Below are 18,465 nucleotides of genomic sequence, written 5' to 3'. Positions count from 1 at the left end.
AGAGGAGAAGGTAAAAAGCAATACAAAACTGTACCGGTTATGTTAATTATTTTGCTTTCAAACTGAATGCAATGTAATAATATATATTTAATAATAACATTAACAGCATGCATCTATCTCTGGGTGAAAAGCTTATAATAAAATCACCAAAATATGTCTTCATAGAATGAATAGTTTGCAAACACATTTCTAGGTTATTTAAAAATAGAACATTCATGAATTATTGTATTAGAAACATTTTACTGTCTTAAGTGCACTCATTTATTAGCCTATAAATTAAAATAATAATAATAATTACTATTATTAGTAGTATTATTTACGGTGACGCAAACAGCTACTGTTTCAGCTATTAAAATAGTTAAAAGTGGTTGCTTCATTTCGTTTTTTTATTAAGTTAATTTAGAAAAAAGTTTAGAGCATTTTATTGTTCGTTCAATATATATATATATATATTTTTTTTTTTTAAGTAATGACCAAGCAGCCAGCGGCAGACAGTGAGTTGATCATAGCTTGTGTTTGATCAGTTTTGCCTTCTCAAATCATCAGGACTTGCCTATAAAATCTATAGGCCTAAAAGTGTTCAAGTATAAAACAATCTTAATTTCAACATTAAACTAATATAAAAGTGTTTATATTCACCGCCTGTGTTTTATCCCATTGGCAAGTATAGGCTATTGTAAAATAAACGCTAAAACGCTTGTGTTTTCTGAGTCAGTGACTGATCTATATATGTTCTCTATTATAGATCAGTGGTCAGTGTCTTGCAAGGATGAAGTTGCCGATCGCCATTTCCTCTTTGGACGCGCCTTTGGAGAGAAATTAATCTTTACAGACTACATAATGAAATAGTTTTTGTTTTTGATTTGTTCTCTTTCGTTAAGTAATAATTTACAGCTTTCTATAAATATCTTGTCTGTGAGTTAATTCGCTGAGTTTTGCTGAGAAGCGCTCCTTGAGATGACATGAGGGGATCATGTTTGTTTTCAATGTTTCAAGCACTGTTTGCAACGTTTTGTTGATATTGTGAGTGCACACAAATAAAAGTAAACCATTTACAGTTCCGAATAATGTATTACTCGTACCTTTATGAGCAAAAATAACGGAATATTTTAAATTGTATCCACTGCAAAAATGCAAGTGATTGCGTTGGCTCCTCTATGTCCTGCAAAGCGGCTCTCAGTACAAACGATTGCATTTGTGCCTAATACCGCACATTTATATTATTTTAACGTTGAAATTAACATTGTTTTATATTTTAACTCTTTTAGGCCTAGATCTATATTTATTTTAGGCAAGTTGTGATTATCTGAGAAGGCAAAATTGATCAAACACAATATGATCAACTCATTCTCTGCCGCTTGCCGCTTGGTCGTTACTTTAAAAATCAAAAACTTATATTTAACGAACAAAAAAATGCTCCAAATGTTTTTTCTAAATTAACTTAATAAAAACGAAACAAAATATAGGCTAATCACTTTGCGTTACATACAAAACTGGACTATTTTAATAGCTGAAACAGTAGTATACGCTGTTTTGTGAGAAAAGGGGAAAAAGACGGGTTTGGTCGGATTGGGGCCCATATTACTGAATTCTGATAAACTCGGGCCAGCATCTATAGGGCCTATAGATTTGAGGCCTGTGCAGGGTTCTTATGTCTGTGACAGCAATGCTCACCGTAAATAATACTAATAATTGTAATTATTATTTTAATTTGTAGACTAAAAAAATGGAGACATTAAGACAGTAAACTGTTTATTATAATGAATGCTTTATTTTTAAATAACCTTTTACAGCTTTGGAAATTATACTCATTCTTAACACGTAGACGAATTTTGGCGATTTTATTATAAGCTTTTCACCCAGAGTTAGATGCATGCTTCACTGTTAATGTTATTATTAATTAAGGCCTCTTATTACATTGCATTCAGTTTGAGAGCAAAGGAATGACAACATAACCTGTAAATTATTTGTTTTGTATTGCTTTTTACCTTCTCTCCAAACGTTTTTTTTTACAAAATTCAGGCGATTTTATATTTTGAAAAATAAGGCAAAGCCGTTTGAAGCCGCTCTTCAATTATTATTTTATTTTGGTGCGTTAAAGTAGCATGATTCGCACTTACAAAATAGTCCTCTTTTTAGCGTTTATTTTACATTAATCATCATTAGGATAAAACACAGATGTGGTGTTTTAGCAGCTATTCTATTGGTTATTAATGTAAAATAAACGCTAAAAACATTGTTTTGTCAGTTGCATGGTCTCATATAGCCTACTATGAAAAATAAAGTTTAATAAAGGCAATACAATGCATCCAGCACCTATAAACAGGTAGCCTTATTGAATCTGGAACAGTTTAAGAATTCGTGAGTACGGTTTATAAACTCAGGGGACGAATTGCAAAACCGTCGCCATGGATTGATTATTTTTCTCCTGCAGGTGACACAGCGGGCTCCGTATGTTTACGTTTATGTTTTATGTCTCAAGTGAAAACCTTCAGCGGCAGCAGCGAGCTTCCGGTGTACTAAAACGCGCTTTGTTCAAAAAAACTTTAATTTTTCGATTTGGTTTTGTTGACTTTTTAATATCTGCATTTGAACGACGTGTAATGAAAACAAAATAGAAAATATGAATGAAATTCGTTTTTGTGTTCCCGAGAAAATGTAAATATTGCATAAACCAATCATTTATTCGTTTGTTTGTTTTGAAAACAAAAACGAGAAAACCAATTATACGTAGGTACACGGACCATAAGAAAGAAACATATTCAAATTGTGTTTATTTTCATTTTCACACACTGAAATTAATTAAACCTATCTTCAATTGTTTTATGTTTGTGCCTTTATGATTACTCTTATTGCTAATTAGCCTTATTTTTCATTTTAGGCTGATTTTAAGCACAAAATATTGTTTATTTATTTTTAGTATTACTATTATTATTTATTCATATCTAGGTTTACTCTTATCACATGATATGATTAAAGGGATAGTTCACACAAAAATGGAAATTCTGTCATTATTTACTCACCCTCCTTTCGTTACAAAGCTGTAAGATCTTTGTTCATCCTTGGAACACAAATTAAGAGATTTTTAATGAAATCCAAGAGCTTTCGTGACCCTGCATAGACAGCAACGCAACTACCACGTTCAAGGCCCAGAAAGGTAGTAAGGACATCGACATAATAGTCATGTGACATCAGTGATTCAACCGTAGTATACTTTTTGTGCGCAAAGAAAACAAAAATAACGACTTTATTCAACAATTTCTTCTCTTTCGTGTAAGTCTCCACGTCAGCAGCATCACATGCATGCATCGTGATACTCTTGTGAATGCACGTCGAAGACTGACACGGAAGAGAAAAAAAATTGTTGAATAAAGTTGTTATTTTCAGTTTTCTTTGTGCACAAAAATTATTCTTGTAGCTTCATGACATTACGGTTTAACCACTGATGTCACATGGACTGTTTTAATATTGTCCTTATGGGCATTGAACATGTCAGTTGCGTTGCTGTCTATGCAGGATCAGAAAGCTCTTGGATTTTATCCAGATTATCTTAATTTGTGTTCCAAAGATGGGTATTATGGGTTTGAGTAATTAATGACAGAATTTTCTGTCTCTTTAAAGGATTAGTTCACTTTCAGAACAAAAATGTACAGATAATGTACTCACCCCCTTGTCATCCAAGATATTCATGTCTTTCTTTCTTCAGTCTTAAGGAAATTGTTTTTTTAAGAAACTTTTTTAGGATTTCTCTCCATGTAATGGATTTCTATGGTGCCCCCAAATGTGAACTTCCAAAATGCAGTTTAAATGCAGCTTCAACGGGCTCTAAACAATCCCAGCCAAAGAAAAAGCGTCTTATCTAGAGAAACAATCGATTATCTTTTTTTTTTTTTTTTATTACAATTGATATACTTTTTAACCTTAAATGTTAGTCTTGCCTAGCTCTGTGTGAACTGTGTTTTTTCCCCGGTCATGACAGTTAGGGTACATCTAAAAACTCCTGTCTCATTTTCACCTCCAACTTCAAAATTGTCCTACATCGCTGTTTTACCCTTTTTTTGTAAAGGTGTTTGATCTTCTTTGCATGTTCACTTTGTAAATTCATCCTGCAGCGATGTAGGACGATTTTGAAGTTGGAGGAGAAAATGAGACGGGAGTTTTTAGATGTACCCTAACTGTCATGATCGTTCACACAGAGCCAAGACGAGCGTGTGAGGTTAAAAAGTATATAAATTGTAATTTAAAAAAAATAACAACTGATCGTTTCGCTAGATAAGACCCTTCTTCCTCGGCTGGGATCGATTAGAGCCCTTTGAAGCTGCATTTAAACTGCATTTTGGAAGATCAAACTTGAGGACACCATTGAAGTCCATTACATGGAGAGAAATCCTGAAATGTTTTCCTCAAAAAAAAAAAATAAAAAAAAATTTCTTTACGACTGAAGAAAGAAAGGCATGAACATCTTGGATTTTTGTTCTGGAAGTGAACTAATGCTTTAAAGTGTGTTTGTGGATACACTTTTGAATCAAATTATTTGAATGTCCTGTAAAACAGTTGGGGACAAAACACCAAAAACCAGGACTGTTTTATAAAGCATGTTCAAATTTAATGGAATTGCATTTTCACCCTTGAGCAAGACACTAACATTCAGAACTCACGAAAAGGAGAAAATTCTGTCATTATTTACTCGTTCTTTTGTTCCAAATCAGTTTAAAAAAATCCATGTCTAAACATCCTCCAAAAGTTCTCATGGAAAGCCATGAGGGTGAGTAAATAATGACAGAATTTTCATTTTTGGGAGAAGTATTTCTTTGCTCCAGGGGATTATCCTTGTAATAAGTCTCTTTGTGCACGAAATCTAAATAAAGAATAAGAAAGTAGTGGAGATGCAGCGTAACTGGAGAGATTTCCTGTATTCCTCCCCGTTCTCTCCATTACCCCCGTTCCGCTTGCTTTTACAGAACACTCTCAATCCAACCATAACTGAAAGCACTCAGGCTGCTCTCTGTTGTGGTTTTCTGTTTACTGAGCTGGAAATTGGTGGGTTTTCTTTTTTCAGCAGTACACTGGGAAGCCACAAATGTTTTTTACGGAGAGGGGTCGAGCACATTAAGTGTGTGAGTGAGTGTTTGCAGCTCAATTACTCACAAATGTAATGAGTGTATTTACATGCACTTGCGTTTCTCATATCATCACTGACATGAACTATGAGGGATCCTATACTTCTGATCTGTGATTGCATGTTGAATTTAGTGAAAGACCTTACAGTTATCAGTTGTTTTGCAGATGAATCCAATTTTGTGTCATAATTTCATTGTCATTTACAGTGCCTGGCAAAAGTATTCACACCCCTTCATTTTTTCACATTTTGTTTTGTTGCAGCATTATGTTTTAACTGCTTTAAATGAGTTTTTCCCCACATCAATTTGCACTCCATACACCATAATAATGACAAAGCAAAAACCAGATTTGCAAATTTTACAAATTTATTAAAAATAAAACACTGAAATAAGTACATTGCATAAGTATTCATACCCTTAACTCAGTACATAGTTGAAGCACCTTTACAGCCTCAAGCCTTTTTGGGTATGATGTGACAAGCTTTGCACATCTGCATTTGGCAATTATCTGCTATTCTTTGCCTCACCTTTTCACCTCTCAGCTTGGATGGGGGCTGGCAGACATTTTCTAGTGTCCTAGTTGTTCCAATCCTCTTCCATTATGGATAATGCTTCTGTGAACCTTCAATGCATCAGATTTTTTCTGAACTCTTCCCTAGATCATTGCCTTAACACAAGTCTGTCACTGAGCTCTACAGGCAGTTATCTTGACCTCAGGACTTGGTTTTTGCTCTGATATGCATTTTCAGCTGTTAGACCTTTTCTGAGAGGTGTGTGCCTTTCTAAATCATACTCATTCAAATGAATTTGCCACAGTTTAACTCCACTCGAAAGTGTAGTAACATCTAGAAGCAATATGAATGCTCCTGAGCTAAATTTTGAGTGTCCCAGAAAAGGGTATGAATACTTATGCAATGGGATCTTTTCAGTTTTTTATTTTTAATAAATTTGCACAAGTGTTAAAAACCTATTTTTTGCTTTGCCATTATGGAGTAGGGAGTGTAGATTGATGTGGGAAAAAAGTAATGTAAGTAGTTTAACATAAGGCAGCAACATAACAAAATGTGAAAAAAACGAAGGGGTACGAATAATTTCGCAAGGCACTGTATGTGTTGCTTTAATGACTTTCTAATTTGTAATTCTTCTTTTGCAGCCATTAAAACGGTGATCGAGGTGCCGATGGGTAGCAGAGGCCTCAGAATGACCGCTAAGGGACCAGACATGATTGGTGAGATTATGCATGTTAACTTTATACATATACTATAGATATATGGTGTCTCGTAGCTTCTGAGTCTAATCCTTGACTTGACATAAAACTGTCAGTTCAAAACCAAAGTCAGGAAGGGTTAAGACCGAAAAGGATTTCCTCTGGAGAATCTACATGTATTTAACAGAGTTGGCTTAATATTTATGCAAATATAGATTTCAACATTACTTTGATGGCGATTAAATTAATAGGCTTAATTTCAATACAAATATATACAAATATAATCAAATTTGTATATTTGTTTATTTATTTTTATTTATTGTTTTAGGTGGGGTTTTTTTTTACAAGCTTTGTGAAATTCATCCACATTTGAGTCCGCGTTTTCTTTAGTTTATTATAATCTTACAAATTATATTGATTTCACAGGACATTTAGTTAACTTTGATTTATATTTACCATAAGAAAATAAAATAAAAAATAATTCATTCATTCATTTCTACATGAATTTAAGAGTAGGCTTAATATTTATGCAAAAAAAAAAAAATTATTTTGTTTTATTTTATAAAGAAATATAGGCCAAATGTGTTTTTGCAAAGCTTTGTGAGATTTTTGAATTCATTAATTTATTTATTTATTTATTCAGCATTACTTTGATGGTGAAAGCTTAATTTCAATCTAAATACGTAAATATAACACAATTTTTATATTTTATATGTTTATTTTATTGACAAGCTTTGTGAAATTCATCCACATTTGAGTCCACATTTTCTTTATATGGGAAAATACTGTGTATTTTATTATATAGGACTTCATTATAAATGATCTTGCAAATTATATTGATTTTATAGGATTATTTACCGTATTGAAATTCTAAAATTTCATTTTTATTTTATTTTATTTTATTTTGTTTAGGGGGAGAAAAATCTCCCATGTTTGTTTTTGCATAGCTTTGTAAGATTCTTCCACATTTGAGCAGTTTTGAACACATTTGAAATGTACTGTATTTGATTATATAGGATATGGAAATTTTGCATATACACAAAATCAAACCTTCAGTGAAAGTCTGACCTCTCACACTGTCATTTCAGTTATCTTGAGTATTTTTCCCCATGTTTTTTTCTCCCTCTAACATTTATGCATTTTAATCAATTTGTAACATCTTTGCTCCTCTAAGGAAGTTGTCACAGGCCATCAGAAGCATCTGAGCTTGACTTTCCAAAGAGCTCTTCCAACTGCTGCAGTATACTCTGAATTTTACAATACTTCCACAGTGACACGGCCAAACTGTATTTGACACGGTCGCCTGCTGTAGTAGCACAGCGTGGGAATGCATATGGATTTTATATCTATATCTTGCCTGAAAGACCAAAAAAGAGATTTCCTATTACCTGAGTGGGACTGGCAAATGCTAAGAGCTTTGAGGGAACTTTGGGATAGAGCAGAAGAATGAAGTGTTCATGCAGGCTAATTTGTGGTGGCTGAGAGCCCAGTACGATGGAGACGGGGCCAGTAATCTAGCAGACTTCCATAACGGACACACAGAGTATGCCGAAGTCCAATCCCAGTGATCCGTTCCACATCCGACGGACCCACACTCACACACATACACACTTCCGTTCTGTGGAAAACCACCAGTTTCCTTGTACACACACTGATACCTAAACCCTTTAACCTGTATGTAACTCCTTTTTGGTTGCAAACTAGATCTCCATCAAAGACTACAGAGCATTTAGTGGTTGTTTAGTGTACTTGCACCAATCAGCAATACCAAAGCTAAAGTAATGAATTGGAAAATGTTTGAAATACAGAAAATACCTAGAAAAATAAAGAAAATAAATATGTATAATTCAATATCTAACTTGCCCTAAAGATTTGTGCATTGAGATGTTGTCGATATATTAGCTCCTTTATAATATGCCAGTAATTGCCGTTGTTTATTGTTTCACATCGTAAAAACATCAAATTGCTGGTCGTTGTTAAAAATATTCAATGTGATCTTAACAATTTCAGATATAAATACACGTCTTTCCGTTGTTTGCAAATCAATACACTATTTTGGAAATAATTGCGGGTCCTTTGTGTAAATAGAGCAACAGAACAACATGTGTTAGCGGTAAGGGAAAATCAAACAACTGGTCAAAGAGTAAAGAGTGTCTAGCCTCAGCTGAATATAATTATGCCTCCTTTTTCTAAACAACTCTGAAAGAGATTCAATTCCCATGTTGTCTCTCTTCTTGTGGGCATCTTGTGATAAAAATTGGCAGTTAACATTTATTTGCTCAGAAAAACAGATTTTTCTGTGCTGTGGCAGGTTACAGATTAGCATGGATGTGTTGAGAATGCAATGTAGGAGTGAGAGATGCAAAGATTAAAACAAGGGTTATAATTGTTATTTGGTACTCTTTAGATTATAGAACACACATTTACTATTAATTAAGATTTTTCTCACAATAAGCTTCTAATTTTCTGCTTATTGATAGTAAGGTATTGGGTTGGGTAAAGGGATGTATAATATGTTGGCATTACATACTAAAATGGATACTATAGATGGATGGATGAATAGATAGATACTATGGATGGATCGATGGAGGGAAGGAGGGATGATTGGGTGGGTGGATAGATGGATAGATAATATAGATAGATTGATGGATACTATGGATGGATAAATAGATAGATACTATGGATGTATTGATGGAGGGATTGATGGGTGGGTTAATAGGTGGATAGATAATATAGATAGATTGATGGATACTAGATGGATGCATGGATAAATACATAGATACTATGGATGGATAATGTAGATAGATTGATGGATACTATGGATGGATGGGTGGGTGGATAGGTGGATAGATAAAATAGATGAATAGGTGGATACTATAGATGGATGGATAGATGGATACTTACTATGGATGAATGGGTGATACTATAGATGGGATGGATGGATGGATGGTTGGTTTCATAAATAAATGGATGGGTGTCTGGATAGGTAGATAATATAGATAATATAGATGGATAGGTGGATGGATAATATAGATAGATGGATAGATACAGATGCATACTATGGATGGATGGAGGGATGGCTGATACTATAGATGGGATGGATGGATTGGTGGTTGGATGCATAAATAGATGGATGAGTGCATGGATAGGTAGATAATATAAGTAGATAGATAATATAGATGAATATGTAGATAGATAATATAGATAGATTGATGGATACTATAGATGGATAGATAGATACTATGGATGCATCGATGGAGGAAAGGAGGGATGGATGGGTGGGTGGATAGATAATATAGATGAATAGGTGGATGGATAGATAGATAGATAGATAGATAGATAGATAGATAGATAGATAGATAGATAGATAGATAGATAGATAGATAGATAGATAGATAGATAGATAGATAGATAGATAGATAGATATGGATGGAGGGCTGGCTGATACTATAGAAGGGATGGATGAATAGAAGGATGGGTTGGTAGAAAGGTGGATAGATAATATAGATAGATTGATGGATACTATAGATGGATAGATAGATACTGTGGATGGATGGATGGATGGATGGAGGGAAGGAGGGATGGATGGGTGGGTGGATAGATAAATAGATTGATGGATAGATGGATGGATAGATAGATAGATAGATACATACTATGGATGGATGGATAGAGGGAAGGAGGGATGTATGGGTGGGTGGATAGGTGGATAAATAATATACTGTAGATAGATTGATGAGTACTATAGATGAATGGATAGATAGATACATACTATGGATGGATGGCTGATACTATAGATTGGATGGATGAATAGATGGATAGGTTGGTGAATGGGTGGATGGATAATATAGATACTCTAGATAGATTGATGGATGCTAAAGGTAGATAGACACATATGTACTACAGATGGATGGGTGGATAGATGTGTTGATAGATACAATAGATAGATTGATACATGCCATAGATAGAAGAATGGATCGATTCTTGATAGATACTGTAGATGGATGGATCGATGGATGATTATAGATCGATGAATGGAGGCATGGATGAAAAATGGATACTGTAGATGGGTGGATAAATGGATAGGTGGATGTATAGATTGGTGGATAGATACTCTAGTATCCATCAATCCATCTATCTATCTATCTATACATCCATCTGTAGTATGCATCAAAAGGTTGTGGGTTTGAGTCTCAGGTCTCCCAGGAATTGTCGGTAGGGGGGAGTGAATAACCAGTGCTCAGCGTAAATTAGGGCCATTTAAATTGGAAAATATTATAAACAGTATGGTTTAATACTTTTTTTTAATACAATTTGTCCTGTCTTGCTTCAACTCTTCAGCTCTTTCAATAAAAAGTGGCAAAAAGACCCCAAATCTTATCACTGAATCATTTCAGTAATGGAGTCAGTGGTATAACTTTATAAACTTAAAAGACCTTAAAAAGAAATTTTAGTTTTTAAAAGAGTTGTAGGCAATTTCATCAACTTCTGGCAAACACTGATCATTTCAACCACACAACCTTCTAAATCTAAATCCCCACCCATCCAAATGCAGATGAGCCAACCCCAACATGCAGAGAGATTGATATGTAGTAAGTGTTTCTGTTTAGAGTACAGCATGAACCGCTCCACTGACAGTCAATGCTGACTCAGAGACAGGTATGCTTTCTCTGGATACCCATGTCAGCTATATCTGTAAGGTAGTAGCAAGATTTTATGCGTGGTATTCCTGCAAAATCATTCATTGAACCTTAAATGTCATATTTCAGTGATTGAAGCTCATGCACCAAACACCAGGAGAGAGGAGGTGGTGTTCAGCTCTTCAGGTTCTCACACTCTGGGTAACAACACGGTGGAGTACCAGAGAGGAGCAGAAAGACAGACCCTCCGCTGCTTTGGACCACTGTCTGCAGACTTCACAATAAAGGTGGGTAATGAAAGCGAACGGCAGATTTATCTGCGCATGGTATTAGAAGGCCAGAAGAACTCTCAGCCAGAGGTAGTCTTTTTGAAGGATAGATCTTCTCTTGTATTCGAGCTTCCAACTGAACCCATAAGTCATCTAATGTGAAGAACCTTATAAAATTTTAAAGGACTAGAATGAAATCTTTTGGAAAAAATGAATTGTTTACTTATTCGATCGTCTGTTAACTTCTTTTCCAAACATCAAAAGTGAATGTCCTGTTGTATTGCTGTTGTATTCATAGCGCTGCTTTACAGTATAGGCAATGCTGGGCAACGATTAATCGTGATTAATCGCATCCAAAACATTTTTTGTTTGTTTATATAATATACAGTATTTGTGTGTACTGTTTATGTTTATTATGTGTATTTAAAGACCCACACATACAGTATATATTTTGAATATATATACGTGTATATTTATTTCATTTAATTTATATTATATACAAATATATTTAATATATAAACATAACATATTTTTATATATTATTATATTATATTATTTATATTTATATTTATATTATTTATATAGAATTTATATTATTGTAATACTAATAATCAGTGTTGGGTGTAATGCATGCTAAGTAGTTAATTACTGTAATTACTTTATTAAAGTAAGGGATTACTCCTATTTTTTCTTCACAATTGTGGATTTAAAATGTACATGTAATGTTAAATTTTTATCTTTAATTTAATAGACCTACTTAATACTTTTAAACACTTTGGTCAGTTCAAGAATAAGTATTATTATCTATTTGAAATAATTAAAAGAGTAGTTTCAAGTCTATATTTGTATTGTTCAACTGGTCAGGGTTGATATGGGATTTAGAAAATAATCATATTTGATTTATAAAGCTATTATGGCTCATATATTATGATAAAAGCAAATATGGAGCAAATATATACCTGTTATAACTGTAAAGCCGACTACTGTACTTTACATAAAATGCAATAATATGTCTTAGTAAGTTGGTAGTAAATGCTTAGTTTTAATATCTGAACTCTGTAGATTTTATTATTGGGGTAAAACATATCATGCAATGCAATGCAGTGATGGTCAAGGAATTTTATTTTATTTTTTATTTTATTTTATTTTATTTTATTTTATTTTATTTTATTTTATTTTATTTTATTTTATTTTATTTTATTTTATTTTTTATTTTATTTTATTTTATTTTATTTTATTTTATTTTATTTTATTTTATTAACTTTCAAAAAACATAAGTTGCTGCAGTCCAGTAAGTAAGTAAGTGTTTATCTTAAAATATTGCTAGCAATATAACTTATGTTTACTTTATAAAAACAAAACAAAGCAAAAATAAATGTGAACCACAGCCTGAAGGGAGACAACTATATGTTTTTTACAACTATACTAATAGTTTAGTAGGCTTTTACTTGCAAAAACAAAGTATAAACTGTCAATAAAAGCTCATATATCATTTAGTTTACAAAGGGTAGATTAAATTATTTTTAATTTAATTTGACATAGTCATTTTCACAATCCCTCTGCAATTCCGTCATGAACCTGTAGTGTGTTCAGTACTAAATATTGTGCAAGTTGCATGCAAACTAAAGCTTCATGATGAGTTTAAAGCAGTTGAGACAATCTGTGTTTACTCTCCATGTGAAAGTGTAAACACAGCACAATGTGACTGTAATCATGTTAGACTTTCTCATCTCACAACCTGGAGACTCTTGATTAGTCTTGACGCTATGGCTTACAGTAATTGAACATGACTCATTACTCTGGTTAATTGCAGCAGCACGCAAACAGTATTTTTAACTAATCATCACAGCTCCAGAAATCAAGGCTAGAGGATATTCAGTGGCAGAAATTGCATGCTGGAAATCATGACACGAGTTGAACTGTGGCCTCTTGAGTAAATTGACTGCTTATTATAAGTGTCAAAATCACTTGGTTTTTAAAAATGAATGGCTTTTATCTAATAACGCTTCTCATTATTTGTGATGTAATTATGAATAAGACTATTAAAAGTAGACAGTCATGCACTTTAACTGAATTTTGGTTCTTCTTAGGTGAAGTACGCTGGCTCTAAAGACACAGTGATGCAGTTTATGTTTTACCAGCCTATTCGTTACCAGTGGAGGGAAACTGACTTTTTCCCCTGCTCTGTCACCTGTGGAGGAGGTAAGTGTTATAGATTGATTCAATTTTGTGATTTTTAATCATTTCACTAAAAACACACCTACAGTATGATGCTTTCAAATTTGGAATATTACTGTTCAATACCGATAAGACAATAATTTTTTTTTTTTTTAGATTATGTCTGAGAACTGATAATGATAACATGACCAAATTCTTTACTATTTTGTCTTAATAAATGAAAAAACAAAACAGAAATAGGTCATTTTGAATGCAGCAAGTTCATTTTAAGCACAAAATTTTAACATACACTACTAGTCAAAAGTTTTTGAGCTGTAATGTTTTTTTTAAAGAAGACTCTTCTGCTTACCAAACCTGCATTTATTTGATTCAAAGTACAGCAAAAACAGTAAAATTCTGAAATATTTTTACTATTTCAAAGAACTGTTTTCTATTTGAATATATTTAAAAATTCAATTTATTCCTGTGATTTCAAAGCTGAATTTTTAGCATCATTACTCCAGTTACTCTGTTTACTCCAGTTACTCCATTACTTCAGTGTCACATGATCCTTCAGAAATCATCCTAATATGCAGATTTTCTGTAGCATGAAACATGTTTTATTATTATTTTTATTAATATTTAAAACAGTTGAGTCATTTCCTTTAAGATTTTTTGAATAGAAAGATCCAAAGATCAGCATTTATCTGAAATAAAAAGCTTTTGTAACATATATCATTTAAAGGTTTGGATTTTTTTATTATTATTTTATTGTTATAATTATTTAAATTATAGAATAATTGAAATGAATACTTTTAATTAGCAAGGATGCTTTAAATGAATCAAGAGTGATGATAAAGACATTTAAACTGTTAAAAAAGATTTCTGTTTCAGATAAATGCTGTTCTTCTGAACTTTCTATTAATCAAAGAAACCTGAAAGAAAATCTCAGCTGTTTTTTGCTGTATTTTGGATCAAATAAATACAGACTCGGTGAGCAAAAAACATTAAAAATCTTTGCTATTATTTGCGAAGTAGGGCAAATATATTATCTGAAAATGCGAATGGGAAAATGTACAATAAAAAAGTTACAATATATCCAATATCAACCAATATCTGCTCTAATATTGACAGATAATTGATGTACTACCTGTATATCATGCATTAATAAATGATATAAAGATCCATTATCATATGTATGCATACCATACAAAACGCTTGCAATGGTCATAAACAGTAATTTAAACAGTACATTCTGAAAATTGTTTAGCAGATTTTTGGATAATATTGATTTATGATAAACATTTGACTATTACTTTTGGTGCTTAATGGTGCTTTGTCCCATGCATGAAGATTTAAATCTATCTTTAAATGTAAAAATATGGGAAATCAACAAGTACAATTAAATATTCAATATCTGCTATCATACAGTAGTCAACATTTGCTACTACTGCTGACTACTGTAAATTAATAATCTCTCTAATATTGACGGACAATTGATTTGTTACCCATATATCAAGCATTAATATGATTCATGCATTGCATTATTATGCATACTATTTAAAATGCTGCCTACATAGGGTGCAGTTGTCATATACCATTACTGTTTTTAGATTCTCAAAGAAGTGGAAGACATTTTTGGCTAATATTGATTTCTGATAAACCTTTGACTTTTAGTTTTGATGCTTAATGGTGCTTTGTCTCATCCCTGAAGGTTACCAGCTCAATTCGGCTGATTGCATGGACATTCGTTACAACAAATCGGTTGCGGAGCACCTGTGCCACAGCTTCCCAGAGAACACCAAACCCACACCTAAGCTCAAGGAGTGCAACATGGATCCCTGCCTCGAAAGGCTGGTTTTGTCTTATCGATCTCTGCAGCACAGTTTTAGTTTGACTGACAAAACACAATGAGCAGAGAATGAATCTCAATAAACCAGAGCGTGTCTGTGCATGAGACATCAGCTTATGATCGTGTGGATAATGCCTTGAAAAACGAATGGTGTTTGTTTCTCTGCAGTGATGGCTTCAAGGAAGTGATGCCTTATGACCAGTACCAGCCTCTACCACGGTATGAAGTTATTTACTGCGTACAGCACACTGCTCGCATAATAATTGAGATCAGAGATGCTCACTGACAGAATGTAACATCAATCGTCAAGACAGACTTTGAATGTTAACAAGTCTGAACGCTTAAAATGGCTCTGAGCAAGAAGTTTTAGTACTGGATGAAAGATTTAAGAAAGATCTTTCATGAAAGAAGAAGTTATACACTATCAGTCAGAAGTTTTTAGATTTTTAATGTTTTCAAAGAAGTATCTTCTGCTCACCAAGCCTGCATTTATTTGTTTCAAAGTACAGCAAAAACTGTAACATTTTGAAATATATTTACTATTTAAAATAAGTGTTTTCTATTTGAATATATTTAAAAATTTAATTTAATCCTGTTATTTCAAAGCGACATTTCTAGCATCATTATTCCAGTCACATGATCCCTCAGAAATCATTCTAATATTCTGATTTGCTCCACAAACATTTATTATTAGTGGTAGTAGTAGAATTTTTCCAGGTTTCTTCAGAAATAGAATAGAATAGAAAGTTCAGAAGAACAGCATTTATCCGAAATAAAAATCTGTTGTAAAATTATGTCTTTATCCCTTTTGATCAATTTAAAGCATCCTCGCTAAATAAAAGTATTCATTTCTATAATTTCTTTTTATTTCTAATAAATGCTGATCTGTGGATCTTTCTATTTATCTAATAATACTGAAAAATGTAATCAACTTTTGTAAATATTATTATTATTATTATTATTATTATTAATTCTCAAATATAAAAAAAGGTTCCTTGAACAGCGAATCAGCCTATTAAAATTATTTATATTAATTTTATATATTATATATATTATTATATATTATAATTTTATACATTTCTCAGTTAAAGTTATTTTATTAAGTATTTATTAAATAGCATTTTTTCTCAATAATTGCAATTTTAAACTTTTTATTTATCAGGTCCCAGATGGAAAAAAAAAAATAAACGAATTAAAAGTGAACGTAAAGATGGTTTTCACTAAATATTTAGCAGCACAATTGATTTCAGCATTGATTGATAATAATTAGAAATGTTTCTTGAGCAAATCAGCATTTTAGAATGATTTCTGAAGGATCATGTGACACTGAAGACGCTGAAAATTCAGCTTTGATCACAGGAATACTTACATTTTAAAATACATTAAAATAGAAAAAAGTTATTTGAAATTCCAGTGATATTTAACAATATTACTGTCTTTACTGTAATTGTGATTGTCTTGTTTACGTTATTATATTACAACACAGTGCCGTTCAAAAGTTTGGGATCAATACGTTTTTAAATTATTTTTAAAGATGTTTCTTATGCTCATCAAGGCTGCGTTTATTTGATTAAAAATACAGAAAAAAGGAATAATGTAAAATTTTATTACGATGTAAAATAATGGTTTAACTATTTTAACATACATTAAAATCAAATGTATTCCTGTGATCAAAGCTGAATTTGCAGCATCATTACTCCAATCTTCAGTGTAACATTATCCTTCAGAAATCATTCTAATATGCTGATTTATTATCAGTGATGTAAAAAACAGCTGTGCTGCCTAAAATTTTGGAACTTGTGATTCTTTTTTCCAAGATTTTATGATGAATAAAACGTTTAAAAGAACAGCATTTATTTAAAATTGAAACCTATTCTAACAATATACACTATCGTTCAAAAGTTTGGGGTCAGTAAATTTATTTATTTATTTTAAGAATTTAATACATTTATTCAGCATGCATGTGTTAAATTGATAAAAAGTTATAGCAAAGACTTTTGGATAAATGTTGTTCTCTTTAACTTTTTGTAATCATCAGTCCTAAAAAATGTATTGGTTGCAAAAAATAAATAAAATAAATAAATTGCAGCACAAATGTTGCCACATTGATAATTCTAATAATAAATCAGCATATTAAAATGATTTCTGAAGGATCATGTGACACTTAAGACTGGATGATAATTCCACTTTGCATCACAGGAAAAAAAATTATATTTTAAAGTATATTAAAGTAAAACCCATTATTTTACATTGTAATAACATTTCACAATATTATTTTTTTTCTGTATTTTTGATCAAATAAATGCAGTGTTGATATGCATAAGAGACTTTACAAGTCTTACTGATCCCAAACTTTTGAACAGTAGTGTATATTTCATAACATAAAATTACTACTTATCTAAATTACTAAGGTAGATGCATTCCCTTAACCTTTTGTAATACTGCTGCAGGTGGGAGCAGAACCCATGGACATCGTGTTCAGTGTCGTGTGGAGGAGGCTCTCAGGAGCGAAGCGTGGTGTGTGTGGAGGAGGACGTCCACGGGCAGATCGTGCAGGTAGAGGAGTGGAAATGCGCACACTCTCCTCGACCAATCAGCAAACAGAGCTGCAACACCTTTGATTGTCCGCAGTGGATGGCCATGGAGTGGTCTCAGGTGAGTTACCTTTACTAACCTCTTTCATTTCATGATGACCATCTACAGTGGCATGTGAAAGTTTGGGAACCCTTTACAGAATCTGTGAAAATGTGAATAGTTTTAACAAAATATGAGAGATCATACAAAATGCATGTTATTTTTTTATTTAGTACTGTCCTGAGGAAAATATTTTACATAAAAGATGTTTACATATAGTCCACAAGACAAAAAAATAGCTGAAATTCAAAAGTTTGGGAACCCTTGGTTCTCGGCTACTTGGATGATCTACGACTGTTTTTTTTTTTTTTTTTTGTGTTTGTCCAGTGATAGCTTGTTTGTTCTGAACAGTTAAACTGAGCACTGTTCTTTAGAAAAATCTTCCAGGTCTTGCAGATTCTTCAGTTTTCAAGCATCTTTTGCATCTTTGAAACCTTTCCAACAATGTATGATTTTGAGATCCATCTTTTCACACTGAGGAGAACTGATGGACTCATATGCAACTATTACAGAAGGTTCAAACACTCACTGATGTTCCAGAAGGACAGATAATGCATTAAGACCGAGCGTTGAAAACTTTTGGAATTTG

At 32.5% G+C, this 18,465-nt stretch overlaps 1 protein-coding gene across 1 annotated transcript in view; it reads left to right on the top strand.

Annotated features, from left to right (window-relative positions):
- The window catches only part of LOC141331679 (ADAMTS-like protein 3), a 102,366-nt gene that overhangs the window by 70,374 nt on the left and 13,527 nt on the right, over positions 1-18,465 (top strand). Inside the window, exons 6-11 of the mRNA XM_073836716.1 lie at positions 6,274-6,348; positions 11,094-11,251; positions 13,324-13,435; positions 15,105-15,243; positions 15,411-15,461; positions 17,693-17,897. Coding sequence (XP_073692817.1) covers positions 6,274-6,348; positions 11,094-11,251; positions 13,324-13,435; positions 15,105-15,243; positions 15,411-15,461; positions 17,693-17,897 — 740 coding nt within the window. The remainder of the gene's footprint in view (positions 1-6,273; positions 6,349-11,093; positions 11,252-13,323; positions 13,436-15,104; positions 15,244-15,410; positions 15,462-17,692; positions 17,898-18,465) is intronic.

Source organism: Garra rufa, chromosome 3 (genome assembly GCF_049309525.1).
Source record: "Garra rufa chromosome 3, GarRuf1.0, whole genome shotgun sequence".
Classification (NCBI taxonomy): Eukaryota; Metazoa; Chordata; class Actinopteri; order Cypriniformes; family Cyprinidae; genus Garra; species Garra rufa.
This window is presented reverse-complemented; position numbering and strand designations above follow the sequence as displayed.